General features: G+C 48.9%; 2 protein-coding genes across 5 annotated transcripts; one reads left to right on the top strand and one right to left on the bottom strand.

Annotated features, from left to right (window-relative positions):
• The first annotated feature begins 1,993 nt into the window (after window positions 1–1,993).
• pla2g12b (phospholipase A2, group XIIB) lies at window positions 1,994–6,188 on the top strand. 4 transcript variants are annotated; one of them, XM_060073363.1, is made up of 5 exons: window positions 1,994–2,777; window positions 2,808–3,218; window positions 4,081–4,169; window positions 4,699–4,864; window positions 5,476–6,188. In XM_060073363.1, the coding sequence occupies exons 1-5, from the start codon at window positions 2,132–2,134 to the stop codon at window positions 5,592–5,594; spliced, it is 1,431 nt and encodes a 476-aa protein (XP_059929346.1). In that variant the 5' UTR covers window positions 1,994–2,131; the 3' UTR covers window positions 5,595–6,188. The 4 variants fall into 4 exon arrangements, with proteins under 4 accessions (XP_059929346.1, XP_059929347.1, XP_059929344.1 ...); XM_060073364.1 differs by having other exon boundaries at window positions 1,995–2,627; window positions 2,688–3,218; XM_060073361.1 differs by having other exon boundaries at window positions 1,996–3,218.
• On the bottom strand, window positions 5,841–14,406 carry oit3 (oncoprotein induced transcript 3). The gene is made up of 9 exons (XM_060073350.1): window positions 14,247–14,406; window positions 12,155–12,529; window positions 11,660–11,770; window positions 10,394–10,516; window positions 10,175–10,297; window positions 9,785–9,945; window positions 8,682–9,118; window positions 7,571–7,670; window positions 5,841–7,171 (listed from the first exon to the last, which is right to left on the bottom strand). The coding sequence occupies exons 1-9, from the start codon at window positions 14,308–14,310 to the stop codon at window positions 6,998–7,000; spliced, it is 1,668 nt and encodes a 555-aa protein (XP_059929333.1). The 5' UTR covers window positions 14,311–14,406; the 3' UTR covers window positions 5,841–6,997.
• Window positions 14,407–19,883: the final 5,477 nt, after the last annotated feature.

Here is a 19,883-nt window from a genome sequence, read left to right as displayed (position 1 = left end):
GATCTTAGCCTTTGTTCATAGGCTACACATTCTTGTATTGATTTTCAGCATATAAACCTTGAGAATGATCAAATTCTTATGAAGAACACATAAGGGGACGTCTTGTAATTAACCGGGTAGTCGTGAATCACTGGGATCTACACATTCTGTATTAAGTGGATGAGTAAGCTAAAGCGGATATGCCGTTTGAACAGAGACGGTCTTGATGCAGTACCTGGCTCAGGTGTGTTTATCGGGCCTCTAAAGATGCCACCAGCCGTAGCTCTGAATCAGGCTGAACAGAGGGACTGCAGAGAGCTCTGAATCAGGCTGAACAGAGGGACTGCAGAGAGCTCTGGGGGCAACACCGGGCAGGACTCGTCCTCTCTGAAGCTCTACCTCAGCCTGTGGTCTGACTGTGAGCCTTTCTGTTGCTCTGTCATAGTCTTGTTACCACCAGGCTCTGTGATTCATCGTTGTCTTCCTGTCCCCCCAGAGTCCGAAAACAAACTCCAAGCTGTCCGTGCCACGAAAGATGAAGATGAAAAGGTCTGAAGTCCACTTCCACACTGCAGAACAGACGTGTGTGTGTAACCATTTACAATATGAAGAGATAATCAAATACAAATAACACAGGAAGCAAAGGAAAACGTTCCCATTGGCCTGTTTCTTCTGCGATAACGTCAACAGACCGTTTATGAACTTCACTGATTTACTGTTGTTACACAGTCAGTCTGTAACGTATTGGCTCGTAACACATTTTTGAGGATTGTATTAAGTAATATCCTCATTGGAGATGTTTCCCATCATTCCTGATCTGTCCCAGCAACAGTGCCAGCAGACGACCCTGCTTATCCCCCCCGCAAACACAAGGCAGTTTGTACTTTTTGTCCTAACTTGTCGACAAACCCAACCAACTCGGCTCAGCACACGGTGAGATAACGGACACGTAGGCAGTAGATAACAGCGGCCTGCTCTCTATAGGAGCTGGAGGAGGACATGAACATGGCACTGGAAAGAATGCCAGGAGGCGAGGCGTTGAGACAGAACGTGAAGCAACAAGTCTTGTACGCCAACGTCAGCCAAAGAGAATGTCTTTGCTGTAAACAGTGACAAGGTGAATCGCTCTGTGTACCAGTGCTCTGTTCTGGTTTGTTCTCAGCTGTAGCTGTGGGGGCAAAATCTGGACCGCTCTGTCGCCAGAAACAGATTTATATGACAGTGAGTCCCATTCTGTCAGCAAGAATCAACAGGACGATTAACCTTGTCTGTTGGTGTGTAACCAAGTAAAATAGCTCGCTGTATTTGTGTTTGGAGCATAACAGTGGGAGATGTCTGTTGTTGGAGTCTTCTACCACTAGAGGGCAGCAGAACTGAATCAAAGCTAAACAACCAGATGAAAAGCTTTCCACCGTATCACAAAGAGGCTTCAGGAAATAATATGATCAAGAATCAAGATCAAGATGTTGGACCTTCTAGTATTTACAGTTTTAAGGGAGAGCTGTCAGGGATCTACACGCTCTTGCGCATTATAAAGATAATTTGTTAATATATTCAATAATTATTCAATGATAAAATAGTAAGAGGCTATGACCTTTAGCAAAACATTGGAGAGCATAGTGTATTGTTGAAGGTTACATGGTGAAATGTGAGCATTAATTAGCTTGATAGAAAAGGGTTATAATATAAGCCACATTTATTCATATATATATATATAAATTTGGTCTTGCTCCATAGGTTTTCTATATCAATAGATGTCTTTATACAAAGATTACCATTTAGAAATATCAAATACTATGAAACTTGATCCTGACTGATAATGAAATTACCCACACAATTACCCAATTGATTATGTCATAATCACAGAGGATGATTAACGAAGCACTGTACACGTTGAGGCGTGATAAACAAATCAAGGTGCAACGTCATTCGTTCTTTACAAAGATATAGAGGGACCTTTGCCCCCCCCCTCCTGCCCTCCCAACATCACAAATTGTCCCGTTGTTTGGCCCTTCTAATCATCGGTCAAAGTCCCCCCTCCCAGCCCGCCAGCCACTAGTGTTTTCGTTGCGCTCTGCCTGCGCCACTCTCCACATTGTAAACAGTAGTGAGGAGGCTTCCCTTCTGTCTCTCCCTGAAACCTTCCACCACCATGCTGCTACGCCACGGCTCCCTTCCCCTCCTCCTGCTCCTCTGGCTGGCCACGGCTCAGGGCGCCACCCTGGCAACCCTCTACCAGGCCCAGGAGGAAGCCAACCCCAGCGCAGAGCCCGCCGGCCTGGCCGGACTCCCCGCCGTCGAGGCCCCGGTGGCGGACGCTGCCCTGAACGACCTGGCGGCAGACGCTCTCGCCGGCCGGCCGGACGCTGGATCTGAGGCCCAAGAAGCTCTGACTGAGGCCACGGAACCTCAGCCTGAGACCGGTGCAGCCCGGGAACCTCTGTCTAACTCAATAGAGGCCGAGGAACCTCAGACCGGCTCTGGGGATGCCAAGGATCCTGTGTCTAACTCGATAGATGCCAAGGAACCTCAGCCTGACTCCACAGAAGCCCCGGAACCTCAGCCTGACTCCACAGAAGACCAGGAACCTCAGCCTGACTCCACAGAAGCCCAGGAACCTCAGCCTGACTCCACAGAAGCCCAGGAACCTCAGCCTGACTCCACAGAAGCCCCGGAACCTCAGCCTGACTCCACAGAAGCCCAGGAACCTGTTCCTGAGACTGGAGGAGCCAAGGAACCTCTCCCTGAGTCTGGAGGTCCCCAGGAACCTCTCCCTGAGTCTGGAGGTCCCCAGGAACCTCTCCCTGAGACTGAAGGACCCCAGGAACCTCTCCCTGAAAGTGGAGGACCCCAGGATTCTCTGACCGACTCGACAGAAGCCCAGGACCCTCTCCCTGAGACTGGAGTCTCCCAGGACCCCACGCCAGACACTCTAGTCGCTGACGGTGACGTCGAGACCGAAGCGACCCAGGATCCCATGGAGCTGAGCCCGGTGGCCGCAGACCTCTCCGACGACTCGGACGCCCCCGATCTGTCCGCGCAGGAGACCCTCCCGGAGGAGGAGTGGGCGGGGGTTCCGGGGAACACGGAGCTCCAGACAGGGAAGGAAGCGGAGGACTCTGGCGGCTGGGGCCTGAGTGGGCTGAGGGGCAGCTTCCAGACCATCAACGGATACTTTGACTCCATGGTGGAGCTGGTGGGAGGACGCAACGGAGTGTGTCAGTACCGCTGCCGACACGGTGAGTACTCTAATGCACGCTGTTCCTCACATGCTCTTCGATGTTGAAGTACACGCGAATGGTCTCATAGTCGTGCCTTAAATGACTGCCTTCCTATGCCGTGTTCAATCAAGATAGATTCTCCAGCTAAACTCACTGTAATTAAGGAGAGAGAGAATATATGTATATATACTACTATTGCTGTCAGGAAGTGATTACATTGGATTGTAATTGTGCGGGTAGCAGATGATACGGTCCATTGACCGCACCGATAGTTTCAGCCCCTTCAGTGGTTATCAGGCCAGAGGCTGTTAGGGCAGAGAGGGACCATCCGTTACATAACCTATAGATCCAATCTCAGGGAGGCCAGAGATTTCACATGAGGACCTATGGATTAGAATCGGTGCCTATCTGTCTCTGTCTCGCTCTCTCACTCACTCTCTTTTGCTCTCTCTCTCACTCACTCACGCACACTGTCCCTCTCTCGCTCCCTCTCTCTCTCTACTTGTTTCTGTGTGTGTGTGTTTGTGTGTGTGTGTGTGTCTCTCTCTCTCTCTCTCTCTTTCGCTCTTTCTTTCTTTCGACGCTCTCTCTATCTCACTGTTTTGCTCTTTCGCTTTCTTTGGCCCCTTTCTCGTCCTCCCTCTCTCACTCCCTCTCTCTCTGTTTCGCTCTTTCTCTTTCTTTGGCCCCTCTCCTGTCCTCCCTCCCTCACACTCTCTCTCTCTCTCTCTCTCTCTCTCTCTCTCGCCCTTTCTCTTTCTTTGGCCCCTCTCCTGTCCTCCCTCCCTCACACTCTCTCTCTCTCGCCCTTTCTCTTTCTTTGGCCCCTCTCTCGTCCTCCCTCCCACACTCACTCCCTCTGTCTCTCTCTCATTGCCAGGCTCGATCCCTCAGCCCCGGCCCGACTACCAGATCCCAGAGCCAGATGGCTGCACCTCGTCTCTGATTGGAATGCAGGTAGAAGGACCTGTATGTCCACCCCTCACCACACCACACCTCCACATCATCAGGCACACCTTAGGACTGATGCTCCGTAGACCGCCGGTTCACAAGGCAGTACACCTCTAGGCCTGTACAAACTAAGATTGGTATTTCAGCGACCCCCCCCTTGTTGGAATGGGTTGTGCTGGCAACAACACACAGATAGATAGACAAACAACGGATAGCTAGGCAGGCAGACAGACAGACAGACAGACAGACTAGATAGACAGATAGATAGATGTTATCATAGATAATAAACTTGGGAGAGACAGATCTGTGAGAGACAGAGAAGAGATTAAGCCTCTGCTTAATGCTGACCTGACGTATCATAAAATTATACATACATATTTATAGTTATAATTAGCTAATTTAATTAAGTGTCTCTCTTCAAAATAAACATTTTGTCAGTTTACTATGTGTTAATGTTAGAGTAACGCCACTGCCTGCCTGCTGTACGTCCTGCTGTAAACCCGCCCTGTTCAGACGTGTTGCCTGCGTGCGTCCGTGTCTCCAGCAGTTTGACCTGGGCATCCCCGCCATGACGCAGTGCTGCGACAAGCTGGACCAGTGCTACGACACGTGCGGCTCCAGCAAGTCCCGCTGCGACTCCAAGTTCCGCTGGTGCCTCCACAGCCTCTGCACCGACCTCAAGACGAGCCTGGGCTTCGTCTCCAAGGTCAAAGGTCAGCCTTCCCCGCTCGGTGTGGTCGGACTCTGGTGTTGTCCTTCTTTTGTTTATAAATCGACTGATGATATTAAGTTTTCTTTCTTCACAAATTGCACTCTATATACCGTACTTCGTCCCAGAGATGAGGATTGTCATGTAATTCCACATTTTGAGTACTATAATAGTAGTCGTTAAACTACTCTTTAGCAGAGGCTTTTAGCCAAATAGACTCAAAGTGGGTGCAGATGCATGTCATCAAGGAGCAATTAGAGGTTGTTGGCCCCAGCACTATGTCACTCAATTACAAAATAATGTCTTATCTTCCTAATCCTAACTCTCTCTTTCTACACTTCCCTCCCTCTCTCACCTCCCTCACTACCTCTCTTCCCTCACTCTCTTTCTACCTTCTCTCCCTTCCCTCCCTCTCTCTCTCACCTCTCTGACTCCCTCTTTCCCCTCCCTCCCTCTCACCTCCCTCACTACCTCTCTTCCCTAACTCTCTCTCCCTTCCCTCCCCTCCCTCCCCTCCCTCTCTCCCCTGCCTCTCTCTCCCCTCCCCCCTGACCCTACCCCTCACTCCCACCCTCCCTCCCTCCCCCCTGCCTCTCCCCTTGACCCCGGACTCAGCCTGTGAGTCGGGGGCAGACGCCCTGTACAACACGGTGTCGACCCTGGGCTGCAGGCCCTACATGAACAGCCAGAGGGCGGCGTGCGTCTGCACGGAGGAGGAGCGGGAGGAGCTGTGATGGGGAGGTGGAAGCCTCTGCCGGGGACACAACCGAGGCACACATGTCTGCGCGTCGACACACTTTATATTTATGGATATTTATTGTTGTTTACGGAAGGGGACAGCATTGACGCCAGGGCTCATGGGAAAAGGCTGAGAGTGTTTACATCGAGGAAAATGGTATTGAATAGGGATTATGAGCCAATATTGTGTTTTCAGTATCTGAACAGGACTTGGTTTAGGTTGTTGTTTTTTCTCAACAGTGTTGGTTAATTGGACAAATCATTTTCTATTTGTTTTATTATTTTAGGGCAGGATTATGACTCCATTAGCATAAATGACTTTGATGAATCAGAAGATGTGCCTGATAGAGAGAGCAAATTTCGGTCTGATTCACTTCCTGTTGCGCGAGGATGAACTGGAGTTAATGACTAGGGAAAGACTCTGTCTTGTCCGCGTGTTCCTGATCATCAGACCGCCTCGCTACACTCACCCTCTTAGAGCGGGACGTGTTAGCGCTGCGTCCATTACTGCTACTCAGCCATGTGTCCAATGTAACTTATTATTTCCCTCGTTGTTGGTTTTCTATGAATAAATGCATGCATGATTGTCATTTGTTTTGCATAATTAAGGGCACATTACTTCTTCAGGCAAGTCGGTGCTTTGCATAATTCCCCAAACACTGACAAAAGACTATTGGTTTAGCCTGTGGTCCCGAATTTAGACCACTGGGAGAAGCAGTGCTAAAAAAAAGAATCCATAAGTATCAGTGTTAAAAACACACACACACACACACACACACACACACACACACACACACACACACACACACACACACACACACACACACACACACACACACACACACACACACACACACACACACACACACACACGCGCGTCTATAAGCTGCTAGTTCCATTTTGTAATATTAGCCGTGCTTGTAAATATAGGCTGAGGCGGGCAAACTGTAATCAGACCGGAGGACGGCGTGCATGGCTGACCTAGAAAAGCCTTTCTCCCGCCCCAGCGGTTACAATCGTGCCGAGGAGACTTCCCCGGCCGCTAAGAATGATTATCTAGTACAAGCGTCGCTTTATTCACGGCAAAACTGTTGTGTTGGGAACCACGTCACCAAGCGACATAACAATAATAACAACAATAAATGAGACGTATACAGCGCTTTCCTAGGACTCAAATAGGCTTCTGTGTTGTTGGGTGGCTGTGTCGTGTGGTCCGTGACCTGATACCCGATGCAGAGCTGAATAATTATGTCGGACGCCGTCTTTGCACGATAACACTGAACCAGAAATACACTCAGGGTCTGGCGGCGTGTTTTGGGTTGTTAGCCTCATTATGGGATGGCTCATCAGCGGGGCCCTTCGGGGGACTTTTGGTGTTGCGGCGGGGGGGCGTGGGTGTTCAGGGGTCCGGCAGGATGATGATGGGCCCTCCGCTGAGCACGCGCCGGTCCCGGGGTTCCTGGGGGTCCGTGCTCCAGAGCTCCCGGCGCAGGCGGCCCCCCCCGCGGCACCGCTGGACGCAGCGCGAGTCTCCGGCCCCGCACACCAGCACGTGGCAGTGGAGGAAGACCTCCTGGGGTGTGCGCGCGCACACACACACACACACACACACACACACACACACACACACATGCGCGCGCGCAGACACACACACACACGTGTTCGAACACACACATGTGTTTGCACACACACAGACACATGCGCGCGCGCGCACACACACACACACACACACACACACACACACACACACACACACACACACACACACACACACACACACACACACACACACACAGTTTCATCAATGGCCAGTTTTTGTATTAAGACAAGATATTGTATTCAGACTTGTGTTCCATAAATACAATTCTTAAAATGATATTGATCTGGAAGGCTCACTCGGGCATATAGATGGAGCCTTCATATACACACGACACACACATTAGCCAGCTGGCTCTCAGCGTGGGCTTCTCACCCGGTTGTCCTTGCCGATGAACTTGAAGACGGGGACTCGGTAGTGTTTGGAGAGTGTGTCCTTGGCTGTGAGCTGCTTCACCGTATCGTCTGATATACACCTGAAAGGCAAATCAGTGGTCAGCATGGATGCACGTGCTAATGCACCGTGGTCTTTAATCAAACAGCGTCTTCGCCCGCACCACGGATCACCTACAGCCGTTACACATCGAAGTGCTTTCATCTTAATATATGGAGAACGATATTATGTTTATATTTCATTTGCATGATGGCTAAAATAGGCTTTGCTAATGGGAATGGGAGATTTAATTCGTCTATTTTCGCAACCCGAAAACAAGCGCCTCTGAGGTATGAATTCTGCACCTGAGCGACGTTTGTGATTTCTACTCCCATTCATCAAAACCAAAAGCCCTCGGCTGTCCCCCACCTTTAATTATCTGAAGGAAAACCTTCACTTCCAAATCCTACCGGCGAGCGGCTGCCTCAGAAGCCTTCTGGGGACCCTTTGAAGTGGTTTGGACCGTGATTAAAAAAGACGTTCTCCCGCTTTTCCTGACTACTCCGATTTAAATAATAAGGCCTAACTAGACAGTTCACTGTGTCACTTGACAGGCCCCTATATTAGCACCCCATGACATCACCATGAGCTTTGGAAACAGGTAGTCCATTCAGGGCTTTATGATACGTTAACTCGCAAGTGCAACCTAAAATAGGGCTGTGCTAACGTGATAAAAATAACTACAAATATTAAATATAATTTGAGAGGATAAATAAGTCAGATTATTCATTAATTATTGTTTACTATTGCATATATTTATTATATTGTATTGTCATTTTTTCGTTTTTTTCACTGAGTCGAGGGACGTGACATTTCATTGTAGACCACTAAGCCAACACAGTCATTACCACACACACACACACACACACACACACACACACACACACACACACACACACACACACACACACACACACACACACACACACACACACACACACAGACACACACACACACACACACACACATCTCTCTACCTCCAGACGCCCCCCCCCCCCCCCCCCCTCATTCAGACCCAGAGCGTGTACACTCCCCTGAAACCCTCTGTAATCACCCGTCTTTGATGAGGTAATACTTCAGGGCCTGCTCCGCCTTGGGGCTGGGCGTGGCGAAGCAGCTCTCCACCAGCGCGGCCAGCCCGTCCAGCTTCTCCCGCGGCTCCACGCCGAAGTACAGCGCGTCGTGGAGCCGCAGCTGCGGCGGCGCGCGGTAGGGCTCGGCGAAGGCCTCGCTCTTGAAGAGCTCCAGGGTGAAGGGGAACACGCCCTCGCTGTGCCCGGCCAGCTCCAGGGCCGCGCTGCGCAGGCTGGCCTGGTAGCCGTCCACCGACACCTGGTACTCCCGGGGGAACTCGCAGGTGACGGGCAGCAGGAGCTTGCTGGTGCGGACGATCATGTCTCTGCCGGCACCGCCGCCGCCGCCGCCGGCACCGGCCCCCGTCCTCGGGAGCCCCGTCACCAGGTTGGTCCCCACGATCTTGTCATCGGTGACCTGGGTGGGGGGCCAGCCGACGGGTTAATGACTGCCGACACCTGGCTGATTCATGTTGGGAAAAGGTCTGGCACTCTGGAACCGTGGTTTGTCAACCCTGGGGCTCGGAGGCTCTAAGCTGCCTCTTAGTGGCGGCTTGAAGAGGTCGGGCACCTCTGCTCTCGATTCAACCGCTGAGTAGATTTGAGCAAAGCCATGGGAAGACTAACAAGATAAGTACAACAGCCAAGATTTTAGAAGGGAAAAAATGCAGGGAGAGTTGCATAGCAAGGTCGAGCCTGGTCATTTGTAGTCATAACCATAGGCGAAGAAAAACCAAAAAAACGAGTAGAGTCTACAGTCAAACAAAAAAATCTCCATATCGGGTCACCTATTTGTAAGTTAAACTGGGTGTCAAGAACTGACAATCATTTCTGGTGAACTCCAATGCAAAGCATTCTTTATTTATTTGTTTTTACTGTTTTATTATAGAGTGAGTAAGACAGGAAGGTATGGGAGAGAGAGGGGAAGACAGGCAGTGAAGACGGGCAGGAATCAAACCCCGGTCGACGTGATAAGGACTGGGCCTAAATGGTACACGCTCTACCCGGTGAATCACCGTGGGCGCCCTTAGCGGACCTGGAATATCTTCCACAATGAATAACAACGACGCAGATTCGGTGTTACCTCCACCACCGTCCCACAGGTCTTGAGGCTGAAGCTCAGGTTGATGTGTGTGCCGTTGGAGATCCCGCGGCAGGAAGAGTTGGTCAGGAAGAGGTCCAGACCTTCCACCAGATCCTTAGGGACTGACACCTTGATGCAGCTGGGATCGCACTGGACAGGAACTGCAGAGTCCAGCACAAAGGAAGTATTGACACTTGTGGTGTACTAACCTCTCACATCTGTTTTTCATACGCACAGACATACACACAGAATCATCATATCTTTCAGGTGTTGTCTCTATAAACAAGATCATCGGTTTCTGATATGATCTATGTGATACAAACATACACACACACACACGCACGCACGCCGTCGCATGCACATGCACAGGTGCACACCGTCGCACTTTACCCTGGCAGGTTCGGTTGTCCTCTCCCAGCTCGAGCCCACGCGGACAGCGGCATTCATGGGAGTCCAACAGGGTGGCACAGCCGTGGCTGCAGCCTCCATTGCTGGCCGGACATCCGGCCAACTCTGCTTGGAGCGAGGGGGGAGATGGAAGGTTGTCAGGTACCGGGTGGGGGTTTCGCATCTTGTGTGTGAATGTGGATTTGGTCACTTGAACGCTACCTCTGCACTTGTGTCCATCTGCCTCTAGGACACGCCCTGGTCCGCATTGACACCGCCAGGAGCCCTTGGTGTTCACACACAGCTCCGCGCAGCCACCGTTCCCTTTATCACACTCGTTCACATCTTGGGGTAGAGCAAAAAGTTATTTTTTTGTCAAACTATTAAAGTGTTTTCTGAGGAAAGCCGGATCGGACACTTGCAAACTTTGCCGTTATCGTTTTTCATTGCATATAAAGATAACAGCTTCATACCATAACGAAAATAGATGGCGGAAAGGTATGGAGACTTAAATAATCAAGAAACGAGTTTGAGAGAACAAGAAAAAAAAACTGTACGAACAACGATTTCAAGAAAATTATAGACTTTTTTCTTTGCACGATCTCCATCTTCTTTCTTGATTTTTTATTTTTCTCTAAAATGAAATATGGACATAAATGGAAAATCTAGGAAAAAAAGTAAAACATGGAGAATGAGAAAGTGAAAATTGAGAACACTTGTGATACTTGTTTTTGAGCTTTCATATTCCATCAGTACGGTAGGTTTTTCAACAGGTTTTCCTCCTAGCACTTAACACACGCATCTTATTATGCAAAGCAGCCACACTACATTACTCTGACTGAAAACAAGTTAAAAGGGACACACTTACTTGATAGCTGACTAATACGTTAATGACAGTTGTTTGAGCTTGGCCGGTTCTGATAACATATTCATCAATCAATGCATCAGATATGCGGTCAGGTGTGTCTATGAAGTGCCTTCAACAGTGCTCTCCACCTAGCATGCTAATTCTACCCCCCTTCCGCCGTAGCACATTGAGCTAGGTGCACTTGCTACAAACATTTCCATTCCTCTCATGTCTCTTACATCTGCCGCGTCCACCCTTGACTGACTTGTTATTGATTGTACTGGATCAAACACCCTCATTATTGGTTGTGTTGAGGCACATTTGATATCATTTGGCAGTTAAGTGTGAGAAATAGGTCTGGTGTAAAATTCATATCCCATTACACTACTTAATGAAAAGCTATTAGTAGTGTTCCAAAAGGGGAAAAGCTGGATTGATGCTCTCGGTTATTAATGATGAACTGTGTACAGGGGATTTGAAATAGACCACTGGCGGACATTAGGCTTCCTGAAAAACATCCCTGGTGTCTGCCTCTTCCTTTGCCTCCATTTTGGGACATATTTCCCTGTGTTGTGCTGCCGTTTTATCAGTGACCTCCCTCTCCTCCCTCCCTCCCTCCCCTCCCTCCCCTCCCGACTCACCCAGGCATGTCTGACGGTCGGGCCCCAGGGTCGTCCCAGGCGCACACTGACAACTGGACTCCGGACAATGGGGGCCGTTGCACTCCACCTCGTCGCAGATGTCATAGAAATCTGTACAAGGGAACAGACACAATTGTATAACTGTATGTCGTATTTAGCTATAGTGATTAGGTATGTAGCACCTTATCCTAGCTAGCTTTGTTGTGTACGGGGAATGGGTTAACCTAGCGATTGTGAGTGCTTTGTACTTGGTTGTAAGAACATCCTGACTGTACCGACAGCGATATATATTTTCTAGTGACAAATGTACTCATTGTAAGTCGCTTTGGATGACACCGTCCACTAAACGACCTGAACGTCAAATGTAAATGTAAAACCCACGGGGAGCCAAATATTTCCACCACCGTAATTATGTAAAGACACTCAAAAAAGGTGCAACAAAGAAGTGAACATTGGCGGCACTTTTTCCAGGTGCGAGGCGAGGCGACCACGTACGGCCGCAGTAGACGTGGAAGCACACGGGCGGTTTGGGCAGGCGGTAGACGTAGTACCCCCCGGCGCAGGCCTTCACATCCACGCTGGTGTTCCACTGGCAGCAGTTGTCGTTGTAGCTGGCACAGACCGGCAGAGAGACGATGCCCTGTGCTGGTTCTGGGTGGTTGCCATTGAGCCAGATGGGAGCGTGAGTGCCGCAGTGATTCTCGGCGATGCAGAAGGTTGGCATGGCGTCTCCGGCCATGCCCGTGAAGCGGTACCACTCTCCGGACATGTGGCCGTCACAGAGGGGAACGCCGGCCGACTGGTTGATGTGGTGGTCCGTGTTGCGCCAGGGCTCGTTCAGGCTGGTGTAGGCCGAGCACGGGTCCAGGACTGGCCCCCCCGGGAGGAGCATGAGGACAGAGAGGTTTGAGATTAGGACCTCACTCCGACTGGGATCACGCTCGGTGTGAAAGAGTGACAGAGTGGCCCTGTTTGTTGTTGGATAGAAAGGGCTTGGAAAAGGGGTACATTGGTTAGAGAGGTCTGCTGTGCTGCTATTGAATTCCTTATTTGAAGATATTTAGGTACAGAATCAATGGGTGTTTTAGAGTAACACCTAAAACGCCTTGCACGCCTCATGGTGTCACACTGTTGCCCTCTTTAACGTCTCAAAGGATTGTCAACACGGAGCCAATTTCACTCGACCGGGGGGGGAAATAGGCCATCAGCAAGAGTTAGCCGTCTGTATCTATACAAGCTCCAAGACCCCTTTTTCTGTTACCGAAGCCGGTGTTGCAGAGTCAGGACCATAACACAAGGAGTCGAGGAGCCAAAGTGCAGCGAAACCTCAATCAATAGGCTCTCCTCTCTCCGTTCCACGGGCTCTCTGAACAATCTAATCACGAGGCCGCCTTGAGTAGGAAAGGGCAAGCCGCGATGGTGGTGTCGTCGTGACAAACAATGCAGGGGGAGGGAAGGTGTGTGTGTTGATCACAGGGCATGAGATCTTCAGGGGAGAGGGTGGAGGAGGCTTAGAAAAACCACGGGAGACTAATCCTCTCAGCTGTACGCCGATTTCACCCACATGAGAGCATAACGTTACATCAGCAGTGCACCCGATCAGGATGAGCCCTGAACTAAGACAGAGTCGTCAGGAACACGGCACAGCCTTATTTTTTACATATTGAGCGGCCTTTTGTGCAGCATCTTGGGAACTACTAAAAAGAGTTTTGAAGGAAGATGGAATGTTTGAGGGTTAACCTGGAAGATGCACTGAACATGCAAATACGTCTCATTTAACACCAACCCAGGGTATATCGGTATTCTTGCCAATTAGAACTACAACCCTCATCCCTGCAATTATAACTGTGATTATAATGAGATCAGGGTTATAATAGGTTATCACGATCATGCCTGATTAGAATATGCAAACAAAACCAAAAGCATCCTAATTAACCAAGACCCCCCCCCCAAGTTTAATTGAAAGGCTTTGAGAGCAGGGAACACATTTTATTGCAGTGAAATAACCTCAGTATACTCATTTATTTTCTAAGAGCCCATCCACTTCCTGCTCTCTGGCTTGGCCTCTGATAAAGCACCATCTATCTTCCCTCTACCTTCTCTTCCCCCCCCCCCCCCCCCCCCCCCCCCCCGATTGCTTTCCGTGGATCAATCGGCGTCCAGGCGAGCTGACGCTAGTATAAACGGATGTTTATTCAGAGACCTTCCACTGAGACCGAGTGAGTTCCAGCTACAACAAGCACCGCAGGGCACGGGAACAGCGCTGGCTTCGGCGACTCGGTGTTAATTGAAGGTCTAAATCTTCCTGCGAGAGCCAGGAGTGACTTCCAATGGCCATTAAGAGAGCCGCGAACCTGATGTGGAGAGGCAAGGCTCCCACGAACGAATGAGACTCAACACGACCTGTCGATGAAATAGATCCATCCGTGGTTCCACTTCATCACTAGTCTTGTAGTATCCCTCAATCCGTTCGGTCCAGCAATATGCAATAACGCAGTTACAAATCATCCACGATGGAACTATTTTTTTTTCGGATTGTGTGACTATATGATCATCGTTTTGTACGAATGGGAGGTGTTGCACTTACCGTTATCTGTGACTGCAGGGAGTCCTGCGTTCAGGAATATTAAGGTGGCCACAAAGGATATCATTGTCCTCTCACTGTAGAGGGTTTAATCCACGCTCAAGCTTCTGCATATGTGTGCCATTTACAGAGAGGAACCGGCTCTTTAATATAGGCACCTTATCTCCATGAATGTGCCTGAGCCCCTTTGTGTGTGTGTGTGTGTGTGTGTGTGTGTGTGTGTGTGTGTGTGTGTGTGTGTGTGTGTGTGTGTGTGTGTGTGTGTGTGTGTGTGTGTGTGTGTGTGTTATTTACAGTCCAGCTCACCTTGGCCCCTGTGACAGTGTCCTCCATCCTGGAAGAGGCTTCCATATCCTTCATTGTTCTCCCAGCCTCTCTGGTCCTTATGGCCTATCTGGAGGACACACGGGGGACCTTTGACCCCTCCATCACACCGCCATTACATCACCGTTCTCTTCATCCTCCTCCTCAATGAGCAGGACCCGGCCATAATATTATAATCTTTTTTAATATTTTAATCCGTATTTTATATTCTTCTAGGTTACCTTTTTTTGTAACACTCAATGGTTTATTACGGTTCCATTATTTCAAAGTGTTGGATTTATTTTTATACACTATTACTTTGAAATCCCCATTTCAGGTGCCCAGATTGCTCCCCGCTGTCCCAATACAGAGTCCACAATTACAGCGGGACAGTACGACGTGGCATTAAAACAGGCAGCCGGGGGAGCCGCTAAAGCACGTCATTATGTTGAGAGGACATCGCAGGCGCGCCTCAGAGCCCGGCTCTCATTAACAAAAGAACAAGGAACTACATTTAAACACCATTCGAGGAATACACGGACTCCGGTTATGTAAGGCATACAGTCGAGCGGGAGCCTATCTATTCAGAGTGGTAAAACAAATCGGATTAGCGACGCTTGTATTCATTTAAATATTCTTTGCATCATTTTTTGCTCATTAAAATGGATGAACACACGACCGAAATAATGGGTCTGAACATCATTTAACATCATGTCACTGAATGGTCTCTTGCAGATATTGAAGTATATAAAATGATGTTGCGGTTGCGGTAGGCGTATTTGTTAGGCTTTTGCTCTTCATCTACAACAGTGTATAATAGGGGATATTCCATGCTTAGTTGAAGCCTGAGTTGTTGATTTAGGTAGCATCTGAATACATTATTACAAATTCACTTAATTTGTTCCAACAGCACAAGATTTAATCTATGAAACTGCAGTTTTCATTCAATATGTAAACAAACCTGTGCGTGGGTATTTCAGGCTTTGTTCCATTTACCCATTAGCATGTGTATATATATGACTTTAAAATGTATACACATAATATACACACATATACATTATAAATACATATATACACACATACATACTGTATATACACACACATATAAACAGTATACCATACAAATTATTTCAATCAAATGACAAATATTCAATATTGTTCTTTAAGAATTAGAGTAAGACAATCCCCAGATGGTCCTCCCAGAGTGATTGTGAATTACGAGAACTATCGTGACAGAAGATGGAAACGTTGCTTACAAACAACATGTCCTGTGGGCCTATCTCCATAGGATGTCCTGAGACTCAGGAAGCTCTGAGGGTCAAGGACAAAATGGAGGCGCTGGTCAAGACCTTGAGCAAGGCACAGCCCTGGCTGGAACCATCTTTGTCTCCCGCCGTGTCTCCAACCGACACAAAGATACTCAACGCCAGACCCCCAATTTCCAAAAACTGGATAAGGATTTTATTGATAACTGAATTACATATCTCTTTTATACATATTTCATAAATGATACATGAATTTTACATCTTCTCTTTTTTTTGCCAACATTACAGCATCCGATGTCGAGAGAAAAAAACTAAAACTCATAAGGAAAAGGAAAGAATAAAAGGTCAGAATGAAGTACGAGATTTTCTCAATCTATATTTGACTTCACTCTTTAGGCAATTTGAACGTATTGTAAGTGCACACAAACAAAGATATCTGAAAAACAAACACACGTCCAAAAAATAAAATAATTATGAAATCAGAAAAAGGGGGGGGGGGGGGGGGTGGGGGGGGGATTTGACTGTCAATGTAAACCAAAGGAGCAGGAGGGGTGAGTGGAAACAGTGGAGGGGGAGGGGGGAGGGGGGGAAGGATAGAGGAGTTGAACCCCGACATGCGAACAGATCTCACTGTGCTAAAATCCCCTTCTGGACTTGTATCCACGGATGGGTGTAGATTTGGGGGTGCACCAAAAACAGAGGTTCTCTTGTTGCCTATGAGGGGAATATCGGTGGATCCAGGCTACATGTCTTAAACTGGGGGTGGGGGGGGGGGGGGGGCCAGGGTGGGGTTGATGGGGGCAACAGGGACAAGGTAAAGAAAAGTTCAAAAGGTAATTGAAGGGTGATGGGTCGCAACAAGTTCGCCGCAAGGAAAGTACGATTTTTGGCAGGGCGCAGATTCTCCCCGGCTAGGTTATCTCTACAAACCACATTCTTTAAATTATCGCTGCACTTTTCTTTTTCTTCTTTTTTTTTTTTGGGATGAATCAGCTTTTTAATTTGTACATATTTTCCCATGTAAACATACATTCATGCAACACCCGCTTGAGAATAATAAGGTTCCCTATACTTGATATATTTTGTTTTACAAAAAAAACAATAGGAGGTAAAACCAAGAGTGAGAAGGAGCAAGGAGGGGGTTGAAACCCAAAGGGGAAGGAAGGTGACAATGTCGAGACGTCTCGTCTAAAGAAAGAAAAACAGCCATTCGGCGAGGGGTTTGACCCCGGACAGACTTCAAAACTCCTGTTCAATCACATCCCCCTGGAAACAGCATGCGTGTGTGTGTGTGTGTGTGTGTGTGTGTGTGCATGCAACCGGAGCCATGTCTCAGGAGGTGAAAGCAATGGGATCGTAATGAGGTGGTGGTGGTGTTGGTGTTGGTGGGGGGCGAACAAGAGTTGTTTAGCAGTGATGAGAAGATGATGTTTTGATGATCCATGCACACCAGTGGAACCACAATAATGCACACCCCGCCCACACACACACACACACACACACACACACACACACACACACACACAAACACAGGGTGCCCTCTCCTCCGGTCTTGACTTTGCTTTTGAATATATATTAAAGCTTAACTTTCATCATGATTTTCCCACTGGCCCCATTTCGTGTCAATATCCAATTCCATCAGAAAATTTAAAAAAGGCATCAGTGCACTTTGAGATAGATCACAAACACACACACACACACACGCACACGCACACACACACACACACACACACACACACACACAGACCCCACTGTGTAGCATGGCTAATCAATGACAACTGATTCCCATGAATAAGTTGCGGATGTTTGGGGCAAAAAAATCATGCAAAAAAAACGAAACCAAAATCGCTTGAATCAGCCCACACAGCAACCCCTTTATAAACAGCTCTCAGATCAGTGTTTGCACCCCCCGACGAGCCGCAGAAAGCTAACCATGTGTTCGACTCATGCTTCCAACACACACACACACAGGGCTGTCGGGTCATTGTGCTGCACTGGCCATACAGGCGAGCTAAAGCCTTATCGATTCAGCATGTGGTCAAACAAAAATCGACTTAGAGAGCCGTTCAGACACGGCCGCAATGAGTCAGAAGGGCGATCCTATCCAGAAACCAAAAAAAACAAAAATGGGGTGAAATCGACACACGCTTTTCGCTTGATGTCAACCCAAAAGATGGACAACATAGATATGGCTTTGAGCTAGATGTGGCAAAGAAACCTATCCCATCAAGTACAAAATTGCAACGATGCTCCTACACATTCACAAGTTTCTACTGAGGGCATACCACAGCATGCAGTCGACCTCGCTTTACCACTGGTAGATCGGGGGCATACAGCAACAGTGGGGAGGGGGGGGCGGAGAAATCTGATGTTACAACACGGCCGAAGTAACGCAAAGTTACACGCGGGGACGTCGTGTAAGGGCCTTCGGATGAGGCGTACTGGTGTCTTTTAGTCAACGGATTCACGCGTAAACCGACCTAAGAGAAAGCACAGGCCGCCAGCATCTCTGGGGAGAGTCTTTGCACCAGAGATGCTGTTCTCCCTGCACTTTAATTTGACCTTTTTAAGGCTCCTTTTAACTAAGTGTTTTAATAAGTGTTTAAGTGTCCCAAATAAAAAGGCATAGATGTCATGCCGAACTATTTTGCATCAGTCAACCACACTTTTTTTTCGACGGACGTTGACACACGGGCCACCCTGTCCGGAGACAGATTGTCCATTCTGCTCGACGGCGCTTAGCTCGCAAGGTCCTGGAAAATAAGTGTAGTCACTATCGGACTTTAGGATCCGACACGAAAAAATGCTTTATTTGTACTTATTTAAGGTCTTAAGCTCTAAAATACATAGAACTCAATCCAAAGGAACTCAAACATGCCTGTATGTGCCATTGTGTGCCTGTGTGTGTGTGTGTGGTGTGTTTGTGTGGGCAGTGTACTATTAAAGATAATCCCAACGACAACACCGATGTAAGATCTCTCCTCCCCCCCACCACTGAGGGAAAAAACTAGCCTCTGTTCATTGAATTGATTGTATATAGTTTTATATATATATATATATTTATATTACTTTTTTTTTCTCATAACAAATATACTATGGCTTTCAAAATAAAAAGTGCCAAAATATTTTTTTGGAGTAAGAGAACACACAGTGATGTTGTTTTTTCGGTAGTACTGGTGGTCCTAAGGGCAGCCGGCCCTTACTGGAGGCCACGCCCCCTCCAAGCGAGAGGCCACGCCCGCCTCCAAGCAAGAGGCCCTAACGAGAGGCCACGCCCCTCGTTTTGCCCCTCCAAGCAAGGGCCTTAACGAGAGGCCACGCCCCCCTCCAAGCAAGAGGGCCTAACGAGAGGCCACGCCCCATCAAGAAATAGGCCACGCCCCCTCCAAGACAGAGGCCCTCAAGAGAGGCAACGACCCCTCCAAGCAAGAGGCCCTAACGAGAGGCAACGCCCCTCGTTATGCCCCTCCAAGCAAGGGGCCTTAACGAGAGGCCACGCCCCCCTCCAAGCAAGAGGGCCTAACGAGAGGCCACGCCCCCCCATCAAGAAAGAGGCCACGCCCCTCCAAGAAAGAGGCCCTCCAGAGAGGCAACGACCCCTCCAAGCAAGAGGGCCTAACGAGAGGCCACGCCCCCAGTCAAGCAAGAGGCCCTAACGAGAGGCCACTCCCCGGTCCCGGTTAAGGTCATATTTGGGTATGGAGGGGATTGGTTGTCTCCCTCTCTCACCCCCCCCCCCCCCCCCCCCCCCCCCCCCCCCACCCTCACCCTCACCCTCACCCTCCAGGGCCACAGAGACAAAGACAGAGACAGAGAGAGAGACGGACGGAGAGAGAGAGAGAGAGAGACAGACGGAGAGAGAGACGGACGGAGAGAAAGAGAGAGAGACGGAGAGAGAGACAGACGGAGAGAGAGAGAGAGAGACAGACGGAGAGAGAGAGAGAGACGGACGGAGAGAGAGAGAGAGAGAGACAGACGGAGAGAGAGACGGACGGAGAGAAAGAGAGAGAGACGGAGAGAGAGACAGACGGAGAGAGAGAGAGAGAGACAGACGGAGGGAGAGAGAGAGAGA

Source organism: Gadus macrocephalus, chromosome 15 (genome assembly GCF_031168955.1).
Source record: "Gadus macrocephalus chromosome 15, ASM3116895v1".
Classification (NCBI taxonomy): Eukaryota; Metazoa; Chordata; class Actinopteri; order Gadiformes; family Gadidae; genus Gadus; species Gadus macrocephalus.
This window is presented reverse-complemented; position numbering and strand designations above follow the sequence as displayed.